Raw genomic sequence first — 27,257 nt, 5'->3', positions numbered from 1 at the left:
TTCTGCCAGGGAGGTGAGCGGGCGGGCGGGAGGTGACCTTCGCAAGGCCCTCGTGGAGCACACCTGGCGGCTGACGGTAGGGGTGATAAACGTGGATGTCAAAGGGCCGGTGCGTGGTGTTGGCCAGCATGGTGCGGCCTTCGCCCGTGTACTTGTGCGCGCTCTCAATGCTCCTCGTGTTCCAGTCAGTCCAGAAGATCGTGTCCTCAAAGACGGTGAGCGCGAAGACGTGCGGCAACGAGCCTGCCAGTGTTGTGTGCCGATGGCTTCCATCTAGGTTTGCGTACCTTGCATTCGGGAAGCAAAGCAAATGCAATCAATGCCGTACTTTGGAAGCCACTTTACGGGTTCAGGATTGAGCAAAAACACGTACACTCACGGCAACAGAAATGCATGCGATTCTGGTTGCAGTCTCGCTATTTGGATTCAAGGGTTTTATTTGATCGAGTGCTGTCCTCATAACTGAGGGTTAATGCCCTAGACGGACAGATGCCTTCCATCTATTGCGATATTTAGTATCTGTCATGGAGAGGACCGTCCAACAGCTCAAAAGGGGTTGGTGGAGCAGCTATAACTCCAAATCCCAATTGGCTGCAAGGTGGTCTGGAGATAACACTACTTAAAAATGAAATGGACAAATATCCCAATGCAAGAATCTCCTGATGAAAACTTCAGATTTGATGGGTGGTGCTTTCAGTGGGAGAGTGAGTGACTCGCAATCTGAAGGTTTGCGAGTTAAAATCCCGTTTGGGGGTTGACTCAGCCCATTCCCCGCTGGGGTCAAGCAATGAGCACCACTGTGTGGGGAAGGATGGAGCCACCTCCACCATAGGAATGTAGAATTTCCACCACAGGCTAAGGGGTATCAAGAGGAGATAAGCACCACCTCAATGCTCATTTGAGCAGGAAATCATTTAGATATATATATTTTTTAATCATAGACAGATAAACAATATTGCCATTATACATTTTATATACCCCCCCCACACACATCTAGACTCATCTTTGCAAAAGGAATAACATCAATGCCCTGACATTCCACCCCACCAGGGGTATTAATTGCGTGAGGTCACGTAGGCTAGCACACTTACTCAATGTAATTGAGATGAGCATCCGACCAGAATATGCGATCCGTGGTGTAATCGATGGTGAGACCATTGGGCCATTCCAACTTGGTGCTGATCACAACAGACTTGTTTTTTCCATCCATGCCCACGCGGGCAATGTACGGCGTGTTTCCCCAGTCCGTCCAGTACAAGTACCTGCAGACACACAATGTAAGGTTTAGTTATTGCTAAATGTATTTTCAGTTGACGATGAGTGTCTTATCGTGGTGGTTAATTTTTTGCTTAGCAAAAACTAAGAGTTAAAACTGAGCAAGGTACTATATATACACACATATATATCTCTTTTTTACAAATTTACTAAACAATAGCAGTGGAATGTAATAGATTGAAAGGAGACAGGTGCGATATGAGAGATTGGGGTTCAAGGAGACTCACAACAGGCAGGACGATGTAAATACAATACACAGTGGGGCCGTGTGCAGACGGGGATACAACACAGACTAGAAGACAGAGAAAGACAGGGAGAGAGATATCTAAACCAAAACACAGGCACGGAGACGGGGATACCGAGAGACAGAGACATAAAGACGAAGAAAGAACATGAGAGACGAGGAAACGGAGACAAATTGAAATACACTACACATAATTTTTGGGGCCACAGTGAGGTGGGTGTCATATGGTGGTGTTGCACAGAACAGCACGGACGGTAGCTGGACCTCATCTCTGTGTAGTCTGCACACACTTCAGCCACATCCCTCACGCGAAGACACCAATGGCTCTATAGTATACACTGACCTAGTCGTCAATAATGATAATGATAGTACTCCGCACACTGCCATTACTTTCTCGACTTTGGAGAGGGGTTTTTTGTGATGGACCATTGACTGGAATTAAATATATAATGGTGTGAGCCTGCTCACGCTGAAGTATATGATCATAGGCTCCGCCACCTAGGCTCCAGAACACGCAAACACGCAAAATAACTAGAATTAAAATAAAAACGATTGTTTGAATAAGTGCCTTTTTATATATAAAGAAAATTATTCAGAACTATAAGATGGATAAAAATGTTAAATAATATTCATGACCAGGATATACATATATATTTTTAGGACGCAATTAGTTGTAAATCTAATACGCTGCACGTGAAGTTTAACACGGTATAATCGGACACATTGCGTATCAACAACATTGAAAGCACATTGATCACAGTTCACGGCACCAACAGTTGCCATTAGAGAGGCAATGTTGGTTTGTAAAACCTCGTTTCAAAGTATATGAATACATTTTGATTCGAATAATAGGCCATCCTCCAGCAGTGGACTGACATCTATGAAAAAGAGCTTTATAGCTCATCGGATTCCTCCAGTATATATAAACATTCCGATTTTATTTCTGAAAGGGTGCTAAATTTGTACTTTCATTAAACTGAGATGTATCTACTTTAAAGCTATCAAGCGTTCTGGTTTGGCCGGGACAGAATGGTGGTGCCGCAGTCCAGAAGCTTTAGTGAAAATTAGGATTGTGTCGACTTAAGATAGTACAGGCAAAGGGCGGGGCTACCTGAGTCGTGGGTGGGGCCAATGTCAGAAAGAGCGAGGCCACGCCCATTGGCTGGGCCAGTGGTGGAGTGGGCGGGGCTATGTGAAGTGGGCGTGGGTATGTGAAGTTGGTGGGGTTATGTGAAGTGGGTGGGCTTACGGAGAGAGGGATGAGGCTGCCAGCCTCCAATGAATGTGGTTGCTTTACTTTCCCATGAATCTTAAGGCACATGTGCCTTAAACCATGCGTCAGTGGTACCATGTGGCGCACCACGAACTCGGCGAGCTGAGATCAATTGCCAACCATGGCTAACATCAGTGGAGAGTCATATCTAAACCAATTATGGGCCTCCCCTAGGTCAACTTGGCCTTAACATTTCTACCTGGTACTGGCGAGACAAAAGTGGTTCTGGCCCCACCCACCCTGTTGTGTGCCATGCAGGCCTTGACTGGTGCTCGCTAACAGCCCTTGCCCCTTTGCCCACCAGTCTGCGTAGGCTAATATGGGAGTTCTTGTCTTGTGCGAGCACTCGCCCGAATCTGGGGTGCAGTGTGACCCCTCGTGGATTCTCCAGGCAGTACGTGTGGTTGGTATCCACGCATCCCGACAGCAGCTTCTTGCGGTAGCGTCCGTCCAGCTCAGCCACGTTCAAGCAATCCAGCACGGCGTCCGCCCAGTACATCTTCCTACAGCCACAGAGCCCCGTTAGATCACTCAATATTGTACAGAGAACAGAGGGGGCCTTGCTAATTTGATCGGGATAGCGATGGAAAACGGGCTTTTGAACAATGAAGAGTCCTGCGCGAGCGTAATAACGACCGCGCCACCTGGTGGTCATGAGGCCGAACGTCAGCTTAAGGAGTGCTCGGAGATCAGTGTTCTTCACGAATTCTCAGAGGGGGACTCACTTTATCCGATGAAACATCATCAGTGTGAGGGCCTTCACAAATTCGAAACCATTGGGGTTTGACAGCAGCACGATGGGGGTGTTTTCACTCTTTGTGTATTATCGTGGGCCGCACGTCAGAGGCCGCACTAAAAGGCCACCAGGGACCGCCAGTGGCCTGCGGGCCTTGCAATGAAGAACACTGTGTCGTGGATAGTTATCCGATGTGTGCATCGGGTTGTGCCGCGTGTTTTTCTTCGGTTCCGAAAGACGTTCCCAGCACGTGGAGTGAAATATCGGACATCATTCCAACAACACGCGGTGCAACCTGAAAACACATCGTGATAGCTATCCAACACACCCGCAAACAATGCCATGCAGTAGTCATGTTATTATACAGTCTCTCTGCCGAGAAAAAGCATCAGTTAATGGCAGCAATTTAATTTGATCTAACGTAAACATCCATCAGCATCTCAAGATAGCAGGTGTAGTAGAGTTATTTCCACGGGAAGTAGTTCAACGTTATTATATATTACACTATTCCATTAACCATTAAAAAATAAAAGGTGACATTTGAATGGGTTTTAAATAATGTCAGATTTGAAGCTTTCGTGACTGCAAGGATTCATACTCTTTGGTTTTATTCGGTAAAGCCACAAAGATAAAATAAAACAAAATAAAATAATTAAATCACGACGTTTTGGAGGCAACACAAACTTCCGTCTTCAGGTGGAAAAGCCAACGTAGAATATCTGTGTCCTGACACAGACGGAAGCTTGCGTTGCCTCCGAAACGTCGTGATTTATTTATTTTCTTTTATTTTGTTTTATTTTATCTACGTGACTTTACCGAATAAAACCAAAGAGTTTTCAATAATGTTCGGTGTATGCACACACTGCATCTTCTCGGGATAATAAGCACAGCAATCCAAACACCTGGATGACGACCACGCAGTGGCTTGTTTTAAAAGACGCCGTACGTTGACATTTCCCCAAGGCTACCATTGAAAGCATTGCTCAGAGCTAAGGGACACAATGCTTAAGGGTGCTTTTACAACTGGCCACAATGTTCCAGTCAAGTAGCTCTGGTCCCAATAACAAAATAAGTGACTTTAATTCACCAGGTGAGAGCCCAATGAGAATCAAATTCTCTTTTGTACAGTTGACCTCGGTCAACAAGCAACACATTACAGCCATAAAACATTTAACGTTCAATGTCAAACCTGAGGAGGTAAGAAATATATGAGAAAAAAAGGCATGTTTAGTGGTGCAGTGTTAGATTCGATAATTGGAAGGTTACCAGTTCTGGGTGCACCTAAATTGTGATCTTTCTGGGGTAAATAAATTGCACAGATTGTCAACAGTAGCCTTAGATACAGATTATGCATTTGTTTAAAGCAACTGTTTTGACTGAAACATAAAAGAAAGTTACAAGTGGACTGAAATGGTAAATGTTTTCAGAAGTGTATCGTTTTAATCTGGAATTACATGAATGGTTAAGTCAAATCAATTGCAATAAACTGTCTTATTCGTAGGATAATTAGTCATCCTACAGAGACTGGCCCATGCCTTAAGAACGTGGAATTTCCACCAATAGTTCATGACCGCTAACATTGACGGCTGCAACCCGATTGCAAGTTTAAGCCAGGAGGCACGATGCCAAAGTATTTGGCTGCTATAAATTTCCACTCGATTAGCCGCCTCGTTGAGCTATCATTTGTGGCCAGGTCTGAAAAAATAGCGATATAACTCAGTAGGCCTTACCCGGTAAGTATAAGACATTGACTTTCTGCGGTTTTTCACCGACACCACTCACCTGCCCACCCAGTCAATGGCCAATCCTTCCGGTGCTGGCAGATCGTGCTTCATCACCGTCTCCAGCCCCGTGCGGTTGAGGAACATGCGTTCGATCGTGCGCTGGCCGTAATCGACCCAGTAGAGGCGGCGCTCCACCCGATCAAAGTCCAGCGCCACCGCGTTGGTGAGGTTTTGCAGGATGGGCGTATAGCTGCGGCCGCCCACCGTCATGTTGCGTACATAGTAGCGGTTGGAGAAGATCAGGTACGGCTCCACTCCGCTGTTCTGCCGGCACGTGCGCCCGTTGGGCAGGCGCACGTAGCCCGGTGCGCACTTGCAGAAGTACGAGCCTGCCGTGTTCTCGCACAGCTGGCTGCACACCTGAGGCCGGGCGGAACGAAATTGGCGCCTTAGGATGCATCGTTGGGGTCGTGTACTTTTTTTTTTAAACTGTATCTTTGTAAAACAAAGTGGCAATGTCACTTTTAATAACAAGAGTCCCCTTTATTTTGAACGCCTTAGGGTGGTAGCTGTTTAATGTGAGTTGGACATCTTGCTGCGTGCTGTTTGGCATGATGTCCAACGTTTCACTTTCCGTGATGGGAGCTTCTTTAGGATGTGCAGCGAAACGTCGGATATCATGCTGAATGAATAACCAACAATATAACCCAATAATATTTCGGAGAGCTATACAGCACAACCGCGAACACCATCGCAGTGGTACCTTTAGGATAGTATTCATTCTGTAGACAGATTGATTTATAAGACAAATCAGTGAGTCTAAAAACAGACTCTGGTACCAATGCATTTGGAACTCCATTGCATTCACATTACGGAGAGCATGCTTGGAGACGTGATGAATGAAGCAATCTCTGCATCCACGGCATCTTACCTGCGGGGTCTCGTTACACTCGTCAATGTCCTCACATGCCCGGCCATTCGCCATGAGCCGGAAGCCAGCCCAACAGGAGCAGTAGAAGCTCGTGAGGGTGTTGGTGCAATTGTGGGCGCACTGGTTTATGGATGCGTAGAGGCATTCATTAATGCCTGAACAGAGAATGCACGACACAAGCCAAGAATAAAACAATATAGTGTTATTAAAGAACAAATTTTGTACACTTTTTTTTACATCTCATACAGTTTATATAGAGGACTGTTCTTGTTTATTGTCACAGCACGTATGAATTACTGTAGCTCTTGTGTATGTTGTTGCAAATCCCATGAATCCACATGTCGACATCCACATTCGTCAGGTGTAAAGGTAATCCCCAAATTTAGAATTCTCAGATTATAGAGATTATGGGCATGGATACCTCGTGTCCTATAGATACCTTTTGTGTAAACAAAAACCGATGAAGGTAAGCCAATTGTTGTGCGCGTCTGCAAACATTAAATCTCAATAGAATTCACATTAAACACAATCTTTAAAGACGGACATTTCGCTGTTTTGTAACCCACTTACAATGCCATTAAATGAAAAAGCATAATCTGGACCAATCATCACAAGTGGGTCAAAAAAAGCGTTTCTTGATAGTAATGAGTGCACGTACCACATCCCTTCTCGTCGCTGCCATCCGCACAGTCGTTGGCCTGGTTGCACACCAGGTGGATGGCTACGCACTCTCCCGCACCGCACCGAAAGAATCCCGGAGCGCAGGTGGGGGATGGCTGGTGACACAGGTGGGTGTCTTCATCAGATCCGTCCCCACAGTCGTTATCTCCATCGCAGGCAAAGATCCGCGGGATGCAGCGCCCGTTCTCGCAGGTGAACTGGTTCTGCCGGCACGTGGGGTATGTGCAACCACGCTCGTCCGACCCATCACCGCAGTCGTTCCTCCTGTCACACCTGCGCGAAATAGGAGTAAAAACCACGGGTCGCTCTCTTTGACTGGAAGCAACTTTCAGCTGTGCTCTAGTTCTGGCGTTTGTCAACCGGAGTCCGACAAATTGTTCGGTGGCCAGGGATAACTTCACGTGGTCACAGCAGCTGAAATTACACATTGGAGGCATGGGCGCGTGAGGCTGTGAATTCCTGCAAAGTTTGCGACTGAACGATTATTTGTAGATTTTTGTTTTCTCCTTTAGGCCGGTGTCGACAACGAGGCTCAAAAAACCCCTCCGGAGCTCGCCTCGAGGCGAGGCCCTTTCCGTCAGAATCAGTCCCAAGCGAGAAATCGCAGGGCTACGCTTCCTCGCCTTCGCGCGTCAACTTTTGCTTACGGCGACGTGACGTTTTAACATTTGCCGGGACTGCGTGCAATCGACCAAAATCGCGCGACCGTTGGCAACGACGACAACGGCGGCGCGCAGTCCGTCCATTACCGGTATCGACTGTGCACGCAGAGGCCATTGTCGCAGGCGAACTCGCCGGCCGTGCAGGATCGCCGCGTGCAGTTCTGATGCTCGTCGAGCGCGTCGGAGCAGTCGGCGTCGCCGTCGCACACGAATCTGCGCTGAATGCATCGCCGCCGCGGGGGGCTCGCGTCTGCGCACGTGAACTCGTGGGGGCCGCACGTGCGTGCGCCGCACGCGTGCCTCCCGTCCTCGTCGCTGCCGTCCCCACAGTCGTTGTCGCCGTCGCAGATCCAGCTGCCGGGGATGCAGCGCCCGCTGTCGCAGGTGAACTGCGTGCCAGGGCAGGTGCGTCCCGGGTCCGCTGAGAGGGCACGGTTCGTGAAGCATCAGGCCAGTGTGACTGCGGCGGCGTTTTGTTTTGTGCGGAAACCGTGTTTGTTTGTTTGTTTGACGGCAGCAATCCTTATGCAAAGGTCAACATAGACAATTTTCCTGTTGTATATTGCCCATGTTGCATACAATTTGTTATGATTACCTTATAGCAGCGTGTCAATACGCACCTGGATGAGGGCATGTCTGGGCTGTGCTTGTCCTGGAGGGCTATTTAAATATACTTCACCATGTTGGTGAGTGCAGGGTCGTTAAGGTGGGGACCATGGATGTGCAAGCTTATTAGCAAAGTAGAAACATTCGTTTTGTTCCAATGCCCTCTGCTGCCCCCCACGTAATCCCACAGCCCGATGGCAACCTGTTTGTGCATTGTGGTCACCCATGCAGGCAATATCCAGGCTCAGCCCTGATTAGCTTCTATGATCTGATAAGATTGGGTCCTTTCTGGGTTACATGGTCATCGGCACAGCATTATGATGCTGCTGCTATTTATTCCCCAAATTTGATCATCTGCGACCCAACCACGCTGGTGTTCCCTCTCCTGTTGTATGATATCTTCAGTTGCAATTATATTGTAAATCCAGATTATGTTGACATTTTACATTTTGCAATAAAACATCCTCCCTGTGGCAATGAAAACACATTTACATATTGTGTACGTTTCATGAAAATCAGGGTTTTAAAAATTTAAATTTAAATGGCATAAGTAATTTTAAAAATCAGGAGGACTGCTGACCTCCTACGTCAGCAGTCCTCCTGCTGTATTTGTTTCACACCTGGTGACGGTTGCTTGTGTTGCTATGGAAACGAAGTGATCTATTATTTTTTCTACCTACGTGACTTTACCGAAATAACCAAAGAGTAATGTTCCTTTGTCAAGGCTCCCAGGGGTCGTTTGTTGTTTGACCATACTTCATCATGCCGGTAAGTATGGGTTGGGGAAATAGAGGAGACAATACCAATGCAGATATCACTCATCACTGATGCCAGGAATCAAACTCCAATTGCTGGGTTCTAAGCACGTGGCACAAACGAATGCATCACTGCTCTGACCCCACATGAAAACAAATTCTAAATGCAGCACGTCACATATCCGACTCTCTGAGGACTGAGGTATAGGCGAATATGTGAACAGGTCTAATATGTAAACGTCTACAAAGAATGACAGTTACACCGTGCACAAATACTGCACTAGTTCAGGGGCAGATGTGTGACGGTCGGATATGCAATTTGTACTGTTGTCAAACTCTCTGACAGTCCTGTGCTCATTGGCGCACTCACAGCAGGAAGAGGGCTCATCTGCGTTGTCCGTGCAGTCCTGCTCACTGTCGCACACCCACGAGAGGGGGATGCATTGGCCGTTTCCACAGCGGAACTCATTGGCGCTGCATGACACGGAATCTGCCACCCAACAGGACATGCGCGGCATCTGCAAGTCAAGCTCGGCCGAGGAAAACGTATCGTGGAAAATGTAACGCATTTAACAGCTTACGTACAGAAGTTATTTTGTGTGTTTATGTTTCCAAGTTTCCTGTGACGTTTCTATCCAGGGTACGATATGGTAATTTAGTAACATCTGTGGCATTCACAACAAATTCAAACAATTGATGATAACATTCAATTAACGTACAGCCCTTTGTCGATCCACCGCTAGATAAGAGCTGTTGTTTGGCTATGTAACATTCATATTCTTGGTTCTTTCGGTAAAGTCACGTAGAAGGGAAACAATAAAATAATAAAAAAACAATAAAATTCTCACGACGTTTCGACTGCAACACAAGCAATCATCATCAGGTGTGAAAACCAAAGCAAGAAAATTTTATTGCAAAATTTAATTTTCTTGCTGTGGTTTTTAAACACCTGATGATGATTGCTTGTGTTGCAGTCAAAACGTCGTGAGAATTTTTATTGTTTTACATTTTTATTATTTTATTGTTTCCCTTCTACGTGACTTTACCGAAAGAACCAAGAATATGAATCCCTGCAGTCACGAAAGCTTTAAATCAAAATATATAACACTCGTTAGTGTGGAGTGGTAAAGGGGGAGGCCCAGGTCCAGTTCAGATATCACTCGGCACTGACGTTACCCATGGCCAATACCTCAAATCGTCGGGTTCAAAGTGCAGTGCGCTAACCGCTGCGCCGCCACTCCCAAAAAATAGCAGTGCTGTATATCCATTGAAATACAGCGGAAAAGAAAAGTGAACGCTTTAGAGTGTGGTGGCATCGTCGCAATGGAATACACAGGGCAACGTACGGCAGAAGATGGGGTTTTCGTCGCTGTTGTCGCCACAGTCGTTATCGCCATCGCAGAGGTAATGTCGAAGTACGCAGATGTTAGTCGTCAGGCACTTGAGGAGGCCTGGCTGGCAGGTACGCTCAGCTGGGGAGGGAACATCACATTCGTTATTGAAGAGATGAAACATGCGTTTAGAGTATTTGGCGGCTATAAATTTCGACGCGATAAGTCATTGCCATCGAATTTTAGTTTCCAAAATGTTAAAAGGCACCAAATTTTTTTTATTTTCAGTAGAACCTGTATAATCACTATATATATTTTACCAAAGCTGAAAGGGAAAATTAATTTTTTCATGGGACTTTAAAACTTCACCTCTCTCATACTGAATACATCCTTGTTATCAGAGCTATTCATAATTTGGATACAAAGGTGACAGACCCGCATCTTAATAATTTTATGCGTACAGATACAGAGGACACTGTGGATAACGTGCCACCAATATTTTATTTCTCACGGGCAGGTGACGTTCACAAACATTTTCCGCTCAGAACCAAGGTTGCCCGTTGCACTTTCACTTCCTGACGCGTTAAACGGGGGTGGGGTGGTGCCCAACAAGGCAGCGGATTCTCACGGCAACGCTGCTCGTCCGACGTGGCGTTGTCGCGGCAGTTGTTGACGCCGTTGCAGACTTGGGAGCGGGCGATGCAGCGCCCGTTGGTGCAGGCGAACTCGGCGGCCGGGTCGCAGGTGCGGAAGGCGCACCCCTCCTCGTCGCTGCTGTCCCCGCAGTCGTTGGTGTGGTCGCAGCGGTAGCCGTAGCGCACGCAGCGCCCGTTGCGGCACGTGAAGTCGGTGGGCTCGCACGTGTGGAAGGCTGCGGGGGGCAAAGGGGGGCACTGGTGAGTAGCGAGGTCGGCTAAGTACGGTGCGAAAGAAGTTCAACATGTGTGCATACGTACAATTTCGCAAAGGCGTCGTCTGCAACTGTTGACGTTGACTCCTAGTGTTTTTTTTTGGGGGGGGGGAATGCTTTACAACTACAAAATCTTGAAAGCCTTAATGCATTAGCTCTGTCCTTCTGTCTGTAACTGTAAGAGGTTGGGGGTCATGATTAGCACCTCCAAATAGCACAGCTGGCTAGTATGGTGCGAAAGACGTTCAACATGCATACATACAGGATAAACGTTGTGTTGCTATTAGAGAGTTAACTTATAGTCGTTAATTCATCAAAGGGTTGCCCACAACTTAAAAGCCAGTGCAAAAAGGATTGGGCTCATTGGCTAAGGTGATGACATCATGGTTTTTAGTGATGTTGTCAAGTTGTACGTCTTGATATGTAACGTTATCATTGCTAAATAAATACTTCCAAGGACAGACGCATAAATGCAACACATTCCGAAATCCATTTTTCGTTCTTACTTAATCTACCACGACATGTAGCAGCTAGGCCTATCGATTGCAAAATTCGATGCATTATTGCGGTGCACTACTGCAATCCCGGGTTTTGGAAGTGGGGTTTGAGGGTCATGCAGAGATCGTCATGTAGAGTGGTGAATTGCGTGGATGATGCAGTGGCGAAAAGAGGTAAAGGTGCAGCCTTGCAATTGCTTGCTCACGCCACCGCTGGAAGAAAGGCCTCCTCTACAGGAAGCTCTTGAGAGCCCCTCTCTAAGGTAATCTGATCTACCCTTCCACACTGGACAGACGTTTTGGAATAGGTGGGGGTACCCAACACTTTACATCGCCACACACGGTGGGGGCGGAGGATTTTAGAAACGTGCCCATTGTACCAACTTGCGATGTTCCCTAGATTAGAAGTCTGTGTGCTAACCATTACACACCAGGGCAGATAGTCCAAATAACGGAAGCTAAATTGTACAGGTTTCCCTCGCTTCAGGCAGTAGATGCGTTCCAAAAAAAAGGGCACAAAAATAAAAAACTGCACGAGACAGCTGCCTGCTGACTAGCGCACACAACACACACTCACAATCTTGTCCCACTTCAGACCGCATAGCCTCACATGAGTGAATTAAAACCGCATATGGTGAATTTTGGGTAGAAATAGGTTTGCCGTATATACGCGAAATCGTACAAACCGAACCCCCATAAATGTATATATATAGTATATTTAACTTCTTTCACACCCTGTATAGAAAACTGATAATTAATCAGATGTGCGAGGGAAACCCGTGCTTGGCAGCACAAACTCACCGCAGACCCTCTCGAGCTCATCACTGCCGTCACGGCAGTTGTCCCGGTTGTCACACTTGTTGCGGAATGGAATGCAGCGCCCATTGAGGCACGTGAATTGGCTTGTGCCACATTGCTGTCCGCTGTCGTTGATGCAGTCCTTGCCGCCGTTGGCCAGGTACCAACGGCCCTGCGCAGGGCACTGGCACTCCACGCCACTGGGACCTGGGCGCATTCGAAAGCGGCGTAAAATTGGACGTGGGCGTTAAGTGTGCTGAACTTACATTCACGGGGCTATCGGTAAAAAAAAAAAACGACAATTCAACGATGGTTTCAGGTGCAGAGATGATCGTATATGGAGTGAAGGGGCAAATTTATACTGCCCACGGGCGTCCAGCGGTCCCAAAGAGGCTTATCTGATTGGTGCATCCACACGTGCTAAGCGGCCAATAAGACTGCCCCCCGAGCATCAGTTTCAGTTTCATTTATTAGGTATAGCCCTGTGAGCCATGCGGCTCTTGACTCGGGTGTAACCGCAACAAACAGAAACATGAACAAACAACATATTATAGTGACTAGGCGCAACAGAAATGCTGAGCAACTCCTTCGATAAGCACGTCTCACTTGGAGGAGAGAACTATGATTTGGGCATAGTTTGTGAAAATACATCTTCAAGTGAGGCAGACTTTGGTTTTGGTTTGGGCATCATAGCACCAAGAGAGAACGTCAGAGCTGCTGTTGTGAATGCGGTGGCTGCTTTTTTGGAAGTTCTTCAAGGTATGAATGTAAACGATCTGTGCTAGTTCTAAATTTGAAGCTTTCGTGACTGCAAGGATTCATACTCTTTGTTTTTTTTTCCGGTAAAGTCACGTCGGTAAAATAAAAATTGATACTTGATACAGCTATTCTGCTGTGACTGTTCCACCTGAAGACGGAAGCTTGTGTCGCCTCCGAAACGTCGTGATTTAAATTAGTTGTTTTCATTTATTTTATTTTTATTTTACCTACGTGACTTTACCGAAAAGACCAAAGAGTATGAGCTGTGCTAGCTTTGCCTCATCTGATTTGGTCAGTGTGGATGCAAGTGAGCACTATAAACACTGAAAGAACCACATGATATGTGCCCTCAGTAGTTCCCCACGAAGCATCATTCCCCTGCGAATACCACCACAGCTATGGCACGAAAAGAAGAAATGCAACGAATCTTATGAGGGCACGAATAAACGGGTCGAGCACCTGGCACACAGATGTGGCTGCAGCCGCCGTTGAACTGGTTGCATGGGTTTGAGCAACGCTGCTGCTTGCTGGCCGTCAGTATGTGAATGTCCATGGGCCGGTAGGGCAGGTTCTGGATCATGACCACCTGGTCCGCGCCATCGTCCTTGGTGGCACGGTATACACTCTTAGTGTTCCAGTCCGTCCAGTAAACGTGCTGCTCGTGTATGGTCAGGGCGAAGGGGTACACGGCCATGCTGACGATCACCTCGCGCCTGTCGCCGGTCAGCGTGGACCGTTCGATCTTCTGCCTGTGGCAGAGTTGGACGGCGCCAGGTAATGTTACACCACAAGACGATATGACGCGAACTGATTTCGCTCGCTCCGAGTAGGTCCCAGCACGTGGAGCAAAAAGGTCAGAAAATTGTGACGTACAACACACAGTACAACGCTAAAATAACAAAACATCCGATAGCTAAACAACAAAACATGCTCGTCGTGGAATTCTGCTCCGTCAATTGATTTTATCACAAGGTAATATTATCCATAAAATCGCCATCTAAAACATGTTTGGATGTGGTTTCATTGTAAAAATAACAACTAATGAAGGACAATAGATTAACGAATCGATAACTCATCAATTAATACAGATAAGATATAACAATGGTGGAACTTTTATAAAATATATCTACCTGTAAGCATCAGCCCAGTACAGCATATTTTCTGAGTAGTCCAGTGTGAGTCCATTGGGCCACACAAGGCTACTGTTGATGATTGGAACACGGAAGTTTCCACCCAGCGTGGCCCTTTCAATCTTGGCATTGACACTCCAGTCTGTCCAGTACATGTAACTGATGAAAGAACATTTTGTCAGAGGAAACAAATTACACATTGTGAAACTTAGCACTCATTTCTTCTTCTTTGGATGCTCATTTGTAGCAGAGTATTCAACCGAAAGCGTCAAATGTATTATTTTGACAGTATCTGGATAATGTAGCGATAATAGGTGTTTAGCAAAGGGAGAGCAGCATGTCCAATCGATGGCGTGTTCTAATGGAGACGCTAATGCTTGGCTGTCTTTTATGTAAGCCCTTACTGACAAACAGGATTTAAATTTGCTCTTGAAATGTCGGGGTAAACACAGGTGGTTTTCATTGGTGCAGCACATATGTATGAATGTATTTTAAACTTATTTCGCACTGTATGTAGCCAACCGTGCTAATAGGAGGTGCGGGGGAAGGACAACTAAACACAAAAAAGCAGTTCTTAACAAATTAGTTTTCAATCTAGATATACAGGTGCATTGCTCCTATTGCTTCCTAATAACGTAAAGAAGAGCATTCCAGACGGCCGCAGAAGCACATCTGAATGCTCGCGATGCAGTGACCGTCTTAGTTCGATGGCTCAAGCAAAGCAACGTGGCCCCCGGTCCAAGTTTAACCCCCTCCTCCGTAAGCGCGGCACCTGGGCCCCTCCCGCTGTTGCGGGCCCCGGGGCAGTCGCGTCGCCTGCGCCCTCAGCAGCTACGCCATTCCGCGCGCTTTCGAAAGCTGGTGGTGAATGAAGTGCACGGGCGGAGGCAGCGAGACGAGGGCGCTCACCCCTTGCACGGGTCCAGCATGATGGCACGCGGCCGCGGCACGAGTGCCACCACCGTGCGGTTGCCGCCGTCCAGCCCCATGGAGCCGATGGTTTGGTTGGCGTAGTCGCTGTAGTAGATGCGCCGATTGATCCAGTCGAACGCGATCCCGTCAGGGGAACCCAGGTCTGGTGAGGGAAATGCGCCATGTGGACAAATGCGTTTGTGTGTGTGTGTGTACGTCAGTGGCGAGTGGATGGGAGCAGTGACGCAGCGGTTAGCGCGCTGAGCCATGAACCCGGCGACACGAGTTTGATTGCCGCTCACGGTCAATACCAGAGACGATTATCTGAACCCGTCTTAGGCCTTCCCTAGGTCGACTCAGCCTCAATTCAGTACCTGGTGTGGTGTATAAAACATCACCACTGGGAAGACAAAGCTGGTCGTGCATGGTGCTGGCTCCCAACCCCCTTGTGTACTGTTCTGGCCTTCATAGCAGCTCGCTAGCATCACTTGCCCCAACAGTTTGTTAAAGAATATAAGTAAATATTTGTCCTTGTTATTTGATGGGAATGTTGTATAACTCCAAGAACTGAGAGAATGTCAACAAAATGCATTGCATTCAAATGTAAAATTATGCCGAGGGTAAACTTCTGCATAATTTGGCCTGTTGGTTAATACTCATGACATCACTGAAATTGTACAGTTTCAGAATTTTTTCAGGCCAATGCCATGAACCATGTCATGCTAAATATAATTATATTCAAACTTATTTTATGAAATGAAAAAGCAATTTGGATATTTGGCAATTTCGAATCTTGTATTTTTTAGAATTTTAATTTTGTATGTTTTCAACTAAATATATATATATCCATGTGCAATGGCATTGACGTTTTTGTTTCTGTTGAGCTAGACTGTTGGAATAGGACTTTATAAAAGAAATGTTTCCATTCATTATGATAAGGTATGGATGGGCGAGATGCTTTTCTGGGTTCAGTTGGTATGCCACAATGACAGTGATAAAGTACATCGAGGCTGGATGTGGGCCTGAGTGATATACCACACTTACACTGACAAGGTGGAAGTGGGTTTGTATGGTATGCCACAATGACAGTGATAAGGTATTGGTGGGAGTATATGTGTGTTGAGATGCCATACCGCTGGCAATTACGGTGACAGAGGAGGGGGAACTCAGACTGAAGAAGCTGATTCGGCTGCGAGCCAGACCCATGCTCTGCGTGAAGTACACTCGTCCATCTGCGATGTCAAAGTCCAGCGCCACTGCCACTCGTGACACTTGTGCGGTTGGGATGGGCAGGCTGTGGTCCTGGGATTGGCGAAAAAAAATAAAACGCTCGTTATCGCAGTTGTTGTTGCAGGCAAACACATTCCTTGATTTAAGGTCCAATTTCTTTGTGCAGTGGCAGCTCTTGTGTTTTTTTTAGATCCACGGTAGAAGCTGTTGTTGGGAGAATCCGGTCATCATATATTGTACATGAGAGGATATTAGGGAGATCAATATAATGGGAACAATGTAGTACCTTTCTAATGTAAAGTTTATGTTTAATCACTGTCTTTTTGTACAAATATAGTACGATAACAAAATATTACAGTATTATCTATATGCCTAAAGAGGAACGTTTTCAGTGTATTTTATCTACTTTGAGATGGATTGGAAACATGCACACAAACAAACAAAAAAGCACGAAGATATGCATGCTTAGAATGACACTGAGACACAAAAAGATCTCGTGGATCAGAGAACAAATGCACATTAGAAATTTCAAATTGACTATTCATAAAGTGACCTTTGGCAGGACACATTGCTAGAAGGGAAGACGGCCAATGGATGAGATTTGTGTGGAATGAATCAAAGGTGGGGACATCTCCAAAAGGAAAGCGGAGAAATGAGATCACTTCAAGGGCAGAAGTGAAATGAGTTGTGGCATTGTGGCATCGTGAGGGATGGATATGTCATGAATAGGCCCTCATTCAGCAGTGGATAAGTCAAGGATAATTATGAGACCACTAACTGTACCTATTTAAGCAATACCAAAAGCAACAGAGACAAAAGCCTGCGCATAGATATGAGGTATCTGCATCCTTAATTTAACTTCATGAACATGAAATCCATGCACATGTATCATTGACTAGAGTATTACATATGAACACCACACAAACAATTCAATTTGCATGAAAACACGTTTTAAAATAAAATAATTATTTTTTATTTAGAACATAATTATCTTGTCCAAAGCTAGGCATTCCTCAGCACCCATCTTCAGTCACGGAGCACCCATCGGCTCATGATCGTGCCCACTGCTGCTGCTCACACAGTGAGCCTGAGCGGGGGCATTACCTCTGGGTCGAGGCGCATGCTGCGGATGGAGTCTTCCGTAACAAACATGAGGTACTCGTCGGAGGGCATCACACAGCTCACTCGGTCCGAGCCCAGCTCTCCGTGAGCGCAGGCGCACGTGGCTGTCGTGACACTGGGCAGGGCGAAGCAGAACTGCTGACAGCCGCCGTTGTTCAGCCGGCATGGATTGAAGTTAATGAGCTCAGGAGCTGTGGGCTGCACACGTGGGTCGAAGATGGTGACGTCACGCAGCGTGCCCAGGTTGTCGCGAATCACCTCTGGCGGCGGTGGAGAGGCCTGTGGCTCCTTGCTGGCCTGCAGCACCTGTGAAGGACCCAGCAGGGGGAAAACAGTTTCACAGGAGGACCAAAACATCCAGCTTTTTTTTCCTAAAGCCTTTTGCCCAAAATGAAGGCAAAAAAAACCACGTCACTTTTCCAGTCATAGATGAATAATCAATATGACAAGTGTCACACCAATTTGTATTTTAGCTTTTAAAATGAGAATGAGTCAGGTAGCACATCAGTGGACTGTGCCAATTGCAATTGGAAAGCTCCGAGTAAAATGTAGTTCTGGCGTCGATTTGGCGCTATATCTCTCCATAGTCGATAAAGTGAGTAACACATTGAGGGGAAATCAACAGTGGCTGTACATACTGTAGAAGATGAGCACCTCCACATGCTCCATTAAGTGGTAGCCACTAACTTTTTTTTTTACTCTAAATATAAACTTTAAATGCCCTTAAAAAACATATGCTAAAATAACCCACAAAAATATAACTGTAATTTCATTACGGCTCCATTTCTTAATATAAATTGTACATTAACAACGGAAGGCTGGTTCACAGGTACCTTGCGCAAGTTTCGGTCGACCCAGATCAAGTTGCTGCCGTAGATCGCCAGGCCATAGGGGGCCGGGTAGCCACGGCCCTCTCTCACCACCTGCCACGTGCTGCCATCAGGAGCCAACCGCCCGATGCGGTCGAGCCCGTCGTCCACCCAGTACACCCAGTCGGTGGCGCGGTCGATGGTGAGGCTACGGGGCGAGAGGAGGCCCACATCCAGCACCACTGAGCGGTTGGTGCCATCCAGGAAGGCTCGCTCGATCTTGGGCCGCTGACCGGCGTCCACCCAGAAGAGGAAGCGTGCGCGTGGGTCTACGGCGAGGTGGCGCGGCCGGTCCACACTCGTCTTGAAGAGCACGCGCCGGAAGGACGTGTCCAGACGCTGCACCTCCAGGTGGGTCTCCGACGAGAAGACGTTGGTGAAGTAGAGGTTTCCTGCGTCACGTCGGCAGTGTGCGGTGCATTAGCGAGGCATCCAAAATCGCCCACTCTTCATTATTGATCTTCATAGCTTTTAGAAATTTTACAACTGATCTTCACGTAAACGTACAACCTTTATCCTGAATTTAACAAACTGATTGGAAATAAGCACTCTGCAGAAAAGCTATGAAAACCTATTTTTTATTAATATATACAATAACTTCTATTCACAACACTTTGCCCTTTTGAGGGAGCAACGATTGTGTGTGTTCAAAGTAAAGGCATTCTCTGACCTGCCACCCAGTCCACAGCAATGCCTGCCACCCCGCTGGGCCCGATGCCACTGGAGACAACGGTCTGAAAGCCGGAGCCATCAGGTTTGATGCGGCGGATTCCTCTGTAGGTAGACGCTGAGCCGTGGTCACACCAGTAGAGGAAGCCCGATGGCATATGGACGTCCACATGCAGCGCATTGCGGCCTATTCACGAGCAATGCACCAGACATCCGCTTTAGCACGCACTGCCTCATTGCAGAGCTCACACATCAATGGTGTAAACAACGCCGAGAAATCCTCACCTACTGGCAATTACAACATCACAAACATACCCCATGAATGTTTAAATGACGGAGAATAATAAAGGTGTTCTACTTCGTAGGGTTTTGCAGTTGTGCTACACAGCTCTCCAATGTTTTTTTTCAGGTTGTATTCCTTGCCCTTGGGTACAATGCCCGAAATTTCGCTCCATGCTCTGGGAGCTTCTTCCTGTATGTATGTTTATTGAACTTCTATTGCACTGTACGTAGTCAACTGTGCTAATCGGAGGTGGGAACTTTGGTTCAAACAAGTCATTATGCGACCGCAAAATGTATCAGAGTGCAATAATATCATTTATAATAATGCAAAATGAAACACATGATAGGGATAGTCACAGCCCATAGAATTCGCTAATCATTCACGCTGACCTGTTCCAGCTACGGGCACCATGGCCTCCGAGTGGTCAGTGCTGTTGATGTGAAATCCACGGATGGCGCTGAGTTGGGAGACAATGACGAATGATTCGTAGAGCCGGCAAGAGATCTGGTCAGGTGCCAGCTGGAAACCTGTAGAGCAGCCACAAGCACGCTGGGCATTTGGCCGTGGCAAACACAGCTGCTGACAGCCGCCATTGCCACTGCTGCAGGCGTTGGTTGTGCCCGACGAGGCTGTGAAGGAGAGAAATAAAAGCAGGGGTCAGAGTTCAAAGAACATTGCGATGAAGCCAAAAGCCTGACTGAATACTAATACACTATCAGGTACTTATTAAACGCAAGCCATGATGAAGAAGCACAATCAAAACAAAAAGTGATGCGGCTGTGTTTTACGTTTGAAGAAACTTTAAGTTGAACAAAAGTAGCTTCTGCAAAATATATTTCTGAAGAAGATACTCTTGTGAAGATAAAGGAAACAACAAAGATCAGGAACGAAAAGTGTAACATTTGTATCAGAGGGAAATCTAAAAACCTATGATGAGCTTTTTGCACTCAAAGGACCTATACAGTGAAGTAATGAATTCAAGTGCATTAACGATACTGTGAACATTTCTTCAAGCTGTGTGGGTGTCGTACACTGTGAATTAATCAGGATTATAGTGTTAGTCTAGTCGATGGCAATTTAGTCAAATCTTAATGTGTGGAATTAATTTAGACAGAACAAAAAATGCTGACTAAATTAACACTGGCGTTACACCTCTAAGGTGGGTGTGTGGTGTTATGGAAGGTGTGTGTGTCTTTGTTTTTTTGCAACTTCAATGCCTGTGTGGTTGTATTGCTGGCCACCCACGCTCTCATGTGCCGGGCCAGCCTTCATATTTGCTCGCTAACATTACTTGGCCCAAACAGTCTATTAAGGCTACATGGGGGATCTTTCTCTTTGTTGAGGATTCAAGGTGTAAGAAATGTATATTTAACTTCTTTCGCAGCGTACATAGCCAACCGTGCTAATTGGAGGTGGGGAATGCTGTGTGTGTGTGTGTGCGTCTGTGTTCGCCGCTGCTGGCTCTCACTGTCGCGGAAATGCACTTTGAGGCACTTGAGGCCCGGGATGTTGGAGCGCATGAGGACAGGCGTGGAGCCGTCTTTGCCCACGCGCTCCACCACCTCGTAGTCATAGTCGGTGTAGTAGAGGTGGCTCTCGTGCACGGCCACACCCCACGGGTGTGACAGATGCTGCACCACCGTGATGCGGTTGAGCCCTGTGACGTCGCCACGCTCAATCTGCAGGGAGTGGGGACGTGAGGGACGAAGGGAGCTGGGTGAAGTTGTCAACCAGTAACACAGGCAAATTTGGTAAAACTATCATTTTTGGCAGCATGTTGTGGCCGCCTTATTCTAACTCCTGCAGAGGGCTGCTTGGTGCTGCGCCACTCGCCCATCGCCCCCACTGATGTCCTCTTCTCGCCCCCCCCCCCTTCCCAATGTGTGCAGATACTACTGGGTTGTACCTCAAAGTTCATTAGATATTCATTATTTCACCTTCCATCCATGACCACAACTATCAAAACGCTAAATAAATAGATTTTTTTAAATTTCTGGATAATGGATGAAAATATAATCGATGAAACAATAATTAGATTGATCACACTGGTTCAGAAGGCTCTTACAATTTAGTTAACGGACAAATGGAATGCCAGGCTTTTATAACAGATTTCCCACAAATTACTGAATTGGGAAAAGCTACGTAGATACATCACCACCAACTGGCAGACTAAAGCCCATTTGCAGGCCAGAGCTGTATTCACTGCTGCCATCAGGGGTTCCATTGGCTAAACTACATCAAAGCTTGGATGTGATGTGATGTAAGACATTTGAGTTATCCTGAAATTAAACTAATGTTTCATATTTTAGATATAATTGTTTACACCTTTTTATATTTATGTGATGTTCTATGGAAAATTTAATTTCCAAAACTTTGACATTTTCAAAAATTATACTTTACTTGACACATTTTGGAATGTAATTAAAAAATACAAGACATGAGATTATTATTTCATCAAACTTTCAGGAAATTTAATAATAGCATGAAAATTAATATCTTCTGTGTGCTTTTGGGTTGTGCTGCACAATGTACGGCATGATACCCGACGTTTCGCTGCACATGCTAGGTAGGAGCTTCTTCATGCCGAATAACATTCATCATGCGGCACAAAATAAAAACACATCGGAGAGCAATACACCACAACTGCGAAAACATATACAATAGTATTTCAAAACTTAAATTTATCCATTAAAACAACTGTATTGAATTTTTGCCAACACTTTTATAGGCTACACAATCTTACAATTACGGTAACGCAGCATGGGTGATTATTTTATTTCTGAAAAGCCAATTATACCACGCCGGTGCCAGCCACTGCCCAGTACAGCTTTTGCTCCCGCATGTCGAGCGTGATGAAGTCCACGTGATCCATGTTTCCGCTGAACAAAACCGTGGGGTTTGAGCCGTCCATGTCAGCAGCGGCGACCTTTGCAGGGACCCCGCTGTCGGAGCCGTGGTCTGTCCAATACAGCCTCCTAAAACAGTAGCGATCAAATCCATACAATTAATTGGAACATTGGGTGTCGCAAAAATGCTTTGTATAGTGCAAAGTGATAACAAAGGCCCCGTGTGTTTCACAGATAATTATAGTTTGCAGTAGCTGTACAGAAGGCAGGGATGTTGCTATGTGCCTTTGCCAAGTATGAGGTAACTTGCGAGTACACCAGGGAGGCCTCACTGGGCACAAATCAGAAGCCTTTGCCACAAGTGGCAAATGTCATAACCACTTGACCATGCCATGATAAAGTGATAATGTGATTACATCTTTCAACTCTGCTGCAAACTTCATACCACACTAGGGCATTACAGCCTGTGTAGGAAACAAATACTTCGGCAATGTGAAAATGCTAAATCTGTAAAACATGAATTTTGGCTGTATGCAGAAAGACACCTAAGAGTTGTGGCTGACATTACAAGATACTAATTTGCAGTGTGCATGTCTGTACCCGCGAGATGGATCGAGAGCAATTCCCACTGGGTATCCGACTCCTGTTGTCTGTCCGTTGTTACCGATAATTGTTTTCCGGTAGTTTTGCACCCCATCCATCTTAATCACCTGATGGTGTGGGGGAAAAAAACGTGGCTGTTAAATTGCTGCAAATTAATATTTTTTAAATAGAAATAAATAATCACTTTCTGGTTCAGTGAAAAAAGTGTTATCGATCACTTTGTGCAGCCATGCGAAAAACATATCCTGCAAGCTTGCTCGTTAATGGCACATGCATCACCGTGCTCCTCACCTCAATGGTCTGTGAGCGAGGGTTGGTGTAGTAAAGATTTCGGCTTATCCAGTCAATGGCCAAGCCCGATGGGGCGCCGAGGATGGCTGACGGAGCAAACTGTGTCCTGTTTGTCCCATCCGTCTTCACCCGGTGAATCGACCCCTGAAATCAATGGATGAAACACATCGCAATGGAGAATCAGCACGCGAATATATCAGAAGCACGTAAATTGGATTGCTAAATTTGCAGCCAATTAAACTTTACACGCATGTTTGTCAACAGGTCTTGCAGTATCCACAAAAGAGTGTGTCTGCTGAGAGGTACCGTGGAACAAAGCCAGCGACTCACAGGATTCTCCACCCAGTAGATGAACTGGTTGCGGTCATCAAAGTCAACATCGTAGCCATTGCTGATTCCAGAAATGGGCACCATAGCATCGTTGCTTGTCTGGTTGGGATCCAGTGAGATGCCAAAGATGATGCTGCTCCTCACCACAATGAGGAACGGCCGATCCTCTATACATTCACACACAGACGCGAGCTCGCAGAATTAAACTTCGTTTGTGCATAAAGGTGTCATCACTTCCGTGAGATCAGCAGCAATTATATAAATCAATGGGTAACATCAGAATGTGCTTTACACAATATGTAACTATTCAATTTTTGAAGGCCACAAGTGCCCTGAAGGGTTATTTGTGTTAGGACTCCCTTGTGGTTTTAGCCGCATGTTCTGCCACGTACCCTTCTGACAGGTGCGGCCGTCTGGCCCGAGGTTCCACCCCGAGGGGCAGGCGCATGAGTAGAAGAAGGGTGTGATCGGCGAGAGCAGACACAAGTGGCTGCAGGACTGGCCCAAGCAGGGGTTCGTAGCTACGACATAGACACCAAGGGAATACGTGTTAAAACAGCCACATAATTTGAGTGTGGCTGCAGCCACACAATTTGGCCAATTATAATTTTTTGTTGAATCGTATATATGCCCAGGTTTGAAAAAAGAAAAACAAGGCACGCAATTTAACAGTGAATAAAGCAAAGAAATTTGGAATTACACGTCGAGATTAGATGACTGAATAACCTCATGGGATGGTGCAGTGAACCCCCGACTGGTTTGTAAAAATCTGATGGCTCTATGCCTGTGGCTACTTTCATGTGGATATTGAAGGTGGCGGAGCCATTTCTTTTAATCGAAGACCATTATACGCAAATCCCCCTTGCAAAAAAAAAACGGGAATGTATCTCAATTCTCGTTCACCCGAATTAAAACCAAAACGACAAGAACAACCCACCTGTGGGTTGTCTGACGGAGTGGCTGGCCACCAGCCCCATGGGCTGCTGGAGGTTGTAGATCATGGTCGACTGGTTGCCGCCATGCCACTTGTTGGCTCGCATCACGCGGTTGGTAGAACGGTCGGTCCAGTACACAAAGTCCTCAAAGATGGTGATGGCATGGGGATGCTGCAGGATCTGAGTAAGAATATATATATACTCAAGATTAAACGCCATTCCATTGTGTTCATATTGTTTTGTTAGCAAAACTGTTGAATTAAATGAGCATAGCATAATAGTATGACACAGTGTTAATTTGCATCTAAAGAGAATATGAATTATGCTTTAGTGGTGTATCCATTCACACTATATTGTGATTGTTTTCCCATGCTTAGGTGTTTAAGAGTAAAATTCTGATATTAAGTAATGGCTTGCTTGTTTTACTCAAAGTCTATATATTAGGCTATTTTTGTCAAAATAAAAATGTAATTCATAGTAAAGTGTGATTAGCGAGAGTTCATAATTTGACCTATTCTGCTAAAGGCTTGCTTGGCTTTCCCTATTTTTAAGACATTTAATATTCAAATGATAGGTTTTTAAAATATGTAGTTATAACTGCTTTTAAAACAATCCTCCCCCCCAGTAGGAAATCAAATAATAATAACGCCTTACCTCGAGCCATTGTATGACCCTCATTATGATTCCTACGTGAGGATTACTGAGTGCATTGATGTTTCTCTTCCAGTGTGAGCCCTCCGCAGTCCCGGGTGCTCACCAAGTCGCTGGCGAGGACCTGACGCCGGTTCTGTCCGTTGAAGTCGCAGAAATCAATGAAGTCCAGGTATGCATCGGCGAAGTAGAGCAAATTTGTGGCATAGTCAATAGCCAGCCCGTTGGGCCAGTACAACTTGCTGCTCACGATCGTTCTGCGCAAGCGGCCGTCCATGCCGGCTCTCTCGATCCGCGGATTCTTGCCCCAGTCCGTCCAAAACATCGTGCGTGAGCTGCACCGATGGGGACACACGTGAAGCACAACACACCAGCCGTTGATCCGCCAAACCAGATTCAAAGCAAATTCATTTCGACGTATATATCGTGTACCACGCTGGGCGCGAGGACAGATGCTTGGAAGTCTCAAATCATCTCTCAAAGGTGCCTGCGGAAACGTGGGCAGCTGGACACAAAACCACAGGCCCAGTCTTGGCATGTGTGCATATTAAATACATTTTAAATAGTTCGTCAGCGCTCGGTCCCGCGTGTCTCTGCTTCTCCCGAGGAGGGGCTCACCCGTCACGGGGGTCCAGCACGAGGCCGCGAGGGTTGGTGACGTTCGTGCTGATGAGCACCGTGCGGTGGCTGCCGTCCAGTCGCGACACCTCGATCGTCTCCAGCACAAAGTCCAGCCAGTAAAGATTCTTGCCAATCCAGTCCACAGCCAGGTTTTCGGTAACCGTTAGGCCACTGTTAAAAATCTAGGGGTTTTTGGTGGCAGAAAGAATGCGGATGGATTAGGATGGCTAGGAGGTTAACTAGTTATAGCTGTTTAAATTGAATTTAAGCATAACTGTTCAACTTAGGTAGATTGTTACATTGCAGGGTGGTGGGAGATGGCTGCGGTTTGGGGAGGCATTCGTCCAGCAGTGGATTGGCCAAAGCCAGTGATGATGATGGTGAACTAACAAAATGCTGGGTGAAGTAAATGATTCCATCAGTAAGCAAAAGGTTAAACTACTAACACCATGGTGTGCATTTAAAGTGTGCATGCAAGAAGCATCAGAAACTGGAGTACAAATTATTTGCCTTCTCAAGAACTTGCAACACGAATGTCTCCATCACCGTGGCCCCGCAATCCCATTAGAATCCTGAAGTTTGTAAGTATGTTGAACTTCTTCAACACCATACGTAGCTAACCGTGCTAATCGGAGGTCCGGAGAAAGGACAACAAACTAAACACAAAAAGCAGTCCTGCAGAAATAAGATTTCTTTCTAGAATTAAAAGTGCATAGCTCCAGCAGCTTCCTAATATCAGAAAGAAGAGCATTCCAGATAGCCGCAGAAGCGCATCTGGAAGTGCACGAGGCAGTGAGTCTTTGTTCGATGGCCAGCCAAAAGCCGTTGCGATGGTAACCGGAGTTGAACTTGTTTGTGTACCAGCTGGCGGTCAGTGCCATTGCTAAGGGCGCTCCAGATCTTGTCTTCAGCCACATCTGCCCAGTAAATGCGGCCAGCCCTTGCGTCAAAGTCCACGGCCACGATGCTCCGACCGTTGCGCACGACGGAACTCAGCACGTTGGGAGTGGCTGTGATGTTGTCAGAGTAGATTTGGCTCCGGCTGGGCACCAGCAGCAACACCTCATGTCGATCTGCTTGGAAAATAAAACGGTAGTGTGCGTGTGTGTAAAAGTCCGTGCATATGTGTCCGTTGGAAACAGAGGTGGGCAAAGTGGTTCGCAGTGGTCGAAAGATTTATCGGTTAAGCTCACGATCCATGCATTGCACGTGTAATAATCAACGTTTTTTTATTTGTGTTTGTTGTATTTGATGTTTTTAAATTGTTTCTGCAGCCAATAGAGACACTATGATATATGGCAATGTAATTTATTATTATTCACAGCTCTAAATGCTGACAACTCATGGAACCACTGGGGAAGATGATTTATTCCTCCACTAGCGGCTGGTCCATTACACTGCAGTCTCATTGACCTGGGTTCCATTCTTGGCCATGCACATCAGCGGTGGAAATTGGTATCTTAACTTAACCTAAGCCTTCTGTAGGTCTTATGAGCTTATAATGAGTATATTAACCCGTATGAGAACATCAACACTTGGAATAAAAGGCAGTTGGGCACAGAAATTACCCTTTTTGCCCCTTG

At 46.2% G+C, this 27,257-nt stretch overlaps 1 protein-coding gene across 1 annotated transcript in view; it reads right to left on the bottom strand.

Annotated features, from left to right (window-relative positions):
* Positions 1 to 27,257, bottom strand: part of LRP2 (LDL receptor related protein 2) — an 83,508-nt gene that overhangs the window by 22,598 nt on the left and 33,653 nt on the right. Inside the window, exons 27-55 of the mRNA XM_032946050.2 lie at positions 26,536 to 26,747; positions 25,672 to 25,856; positions 25,160 to 25,388; positions 24,405 to 24,582; positions 23,860 to 23,988; positions 23,468 to 23,634; positions 23,138 to 23,281; positions 22,844 to 22,953; positions 22,195 to 22,372; positions 20,866 to 21,076; positions 19,787 to 20,026; positions 19,116 to 19,301; positions 18,410 to 18,837; positions 17,559 to 17,882; positions 16,358 to 16,526; positions 15,222 to 15,387; positions 14,313 to 14,471; positions 13,642 to 13,931; positions 12,427 to 12,630; positions 10,847 to 11,089; positions 10,234 to 10,359; positions 9,258 to 9,377; positions 7,614 to 7,947; positions 6,842 to 7,137; positions 6,184 to 6,338; positions 5,311 to 5,672; positions 3,143 to 3,295; positions 1,092 to 1,262; positions 64 to 287 (exon numbers count right to left, since the gene is read on the bottom strand). Coding sequence (XP_032801941.2) covers positions 64 to 287; positions 1,092 to 1,262; positions 3,143 to 3,295; positions 5,311 to 5,672; positions 6,184 to 6,338; positions 6,842 to 7,137; positions 7,614 to 7,947; positions 9,258 to 9,377; positions 10,234 to 10,359; positions 10,847 to 11,089; positions 12,427 to 12,630; positions 13,642 to 13,931; positions 14,313 to 14,471; positions 15,222 to 15,387; positions 16,358 to 16,526; positions 17,559 to 17,882; positions 18,410 to 18,837; positions 19,116 to 19,301; positions 19,787 to 20,026; positions 20,866 to 21,076; positions 22,195 to 22,372; positions 22,844 to 22,953; positions 23,138 to 23,281; positions 23,468 to 23,634; positions 23,860 to 23,988; positions 24,405 to 24,582; positions 25,160 to 25,388; positions 25,672 to 25,856; positions 26,536 to 26,747 — 6,093 coding nt within the window. The remainder of the gene's footprint in view (positions 1 to 63; positions 288 to 1,091; positions 1,263 to 3,142; positions 3,296 to 5,310; positions 5,673 to 6,183; positions 6,339 to 6,841; positions 7,138 to 7,613; positions 7,948 to 9,257; positions 9,378 to 10,233; positions 10,360 to 10,846; positions 11,090 to 12,426; positions 12,631 to 13,641; positions 13,932 to 14,312; positions 14,472 to 15,221; positions 15,388 to 16,357; positions 16,527 to 17,558; positions 17,883 to 18,409; positions 18,838 to 19,115; positions 19,302 to 19,786; positions 20,027 to 20,865; positions 21,077 to 22,194; positions 22,373 to 22,843; positions 22,954 to 23,137; positions 23,282 to 23,467; positions 23,635 to 23,859; positions 23,989 to 24,404; positions 24,583 to 25,159; positions 25,389 to 25,671; positions 25,857 to 26,535; positions 26,748 to 27,257) is intronic.

Source organism: Petromyzon marinus, chromosome 4 (genome assembly GCF_048934315.1).
Source record: "Petromyzon marinus isolate PM22_M1 ecotype Great Lakes invasive population chromosome 4, UKy_Petmar_22M1.pri1.0, whole genome shotgun sequence".
Classification (NCBI taxonomy): Eukaryota; Metazoa; Chordata; class Hyperoartia; order Petromyzontiformes; family Petromyzontidae; genus Petromyzon; species Petromyzon marinus.
The sequence above is the reverse complement of the archived record's forward strand: the minus strand, read 5'-3'. Positions and strand labels throughout refer to the sequence as shown.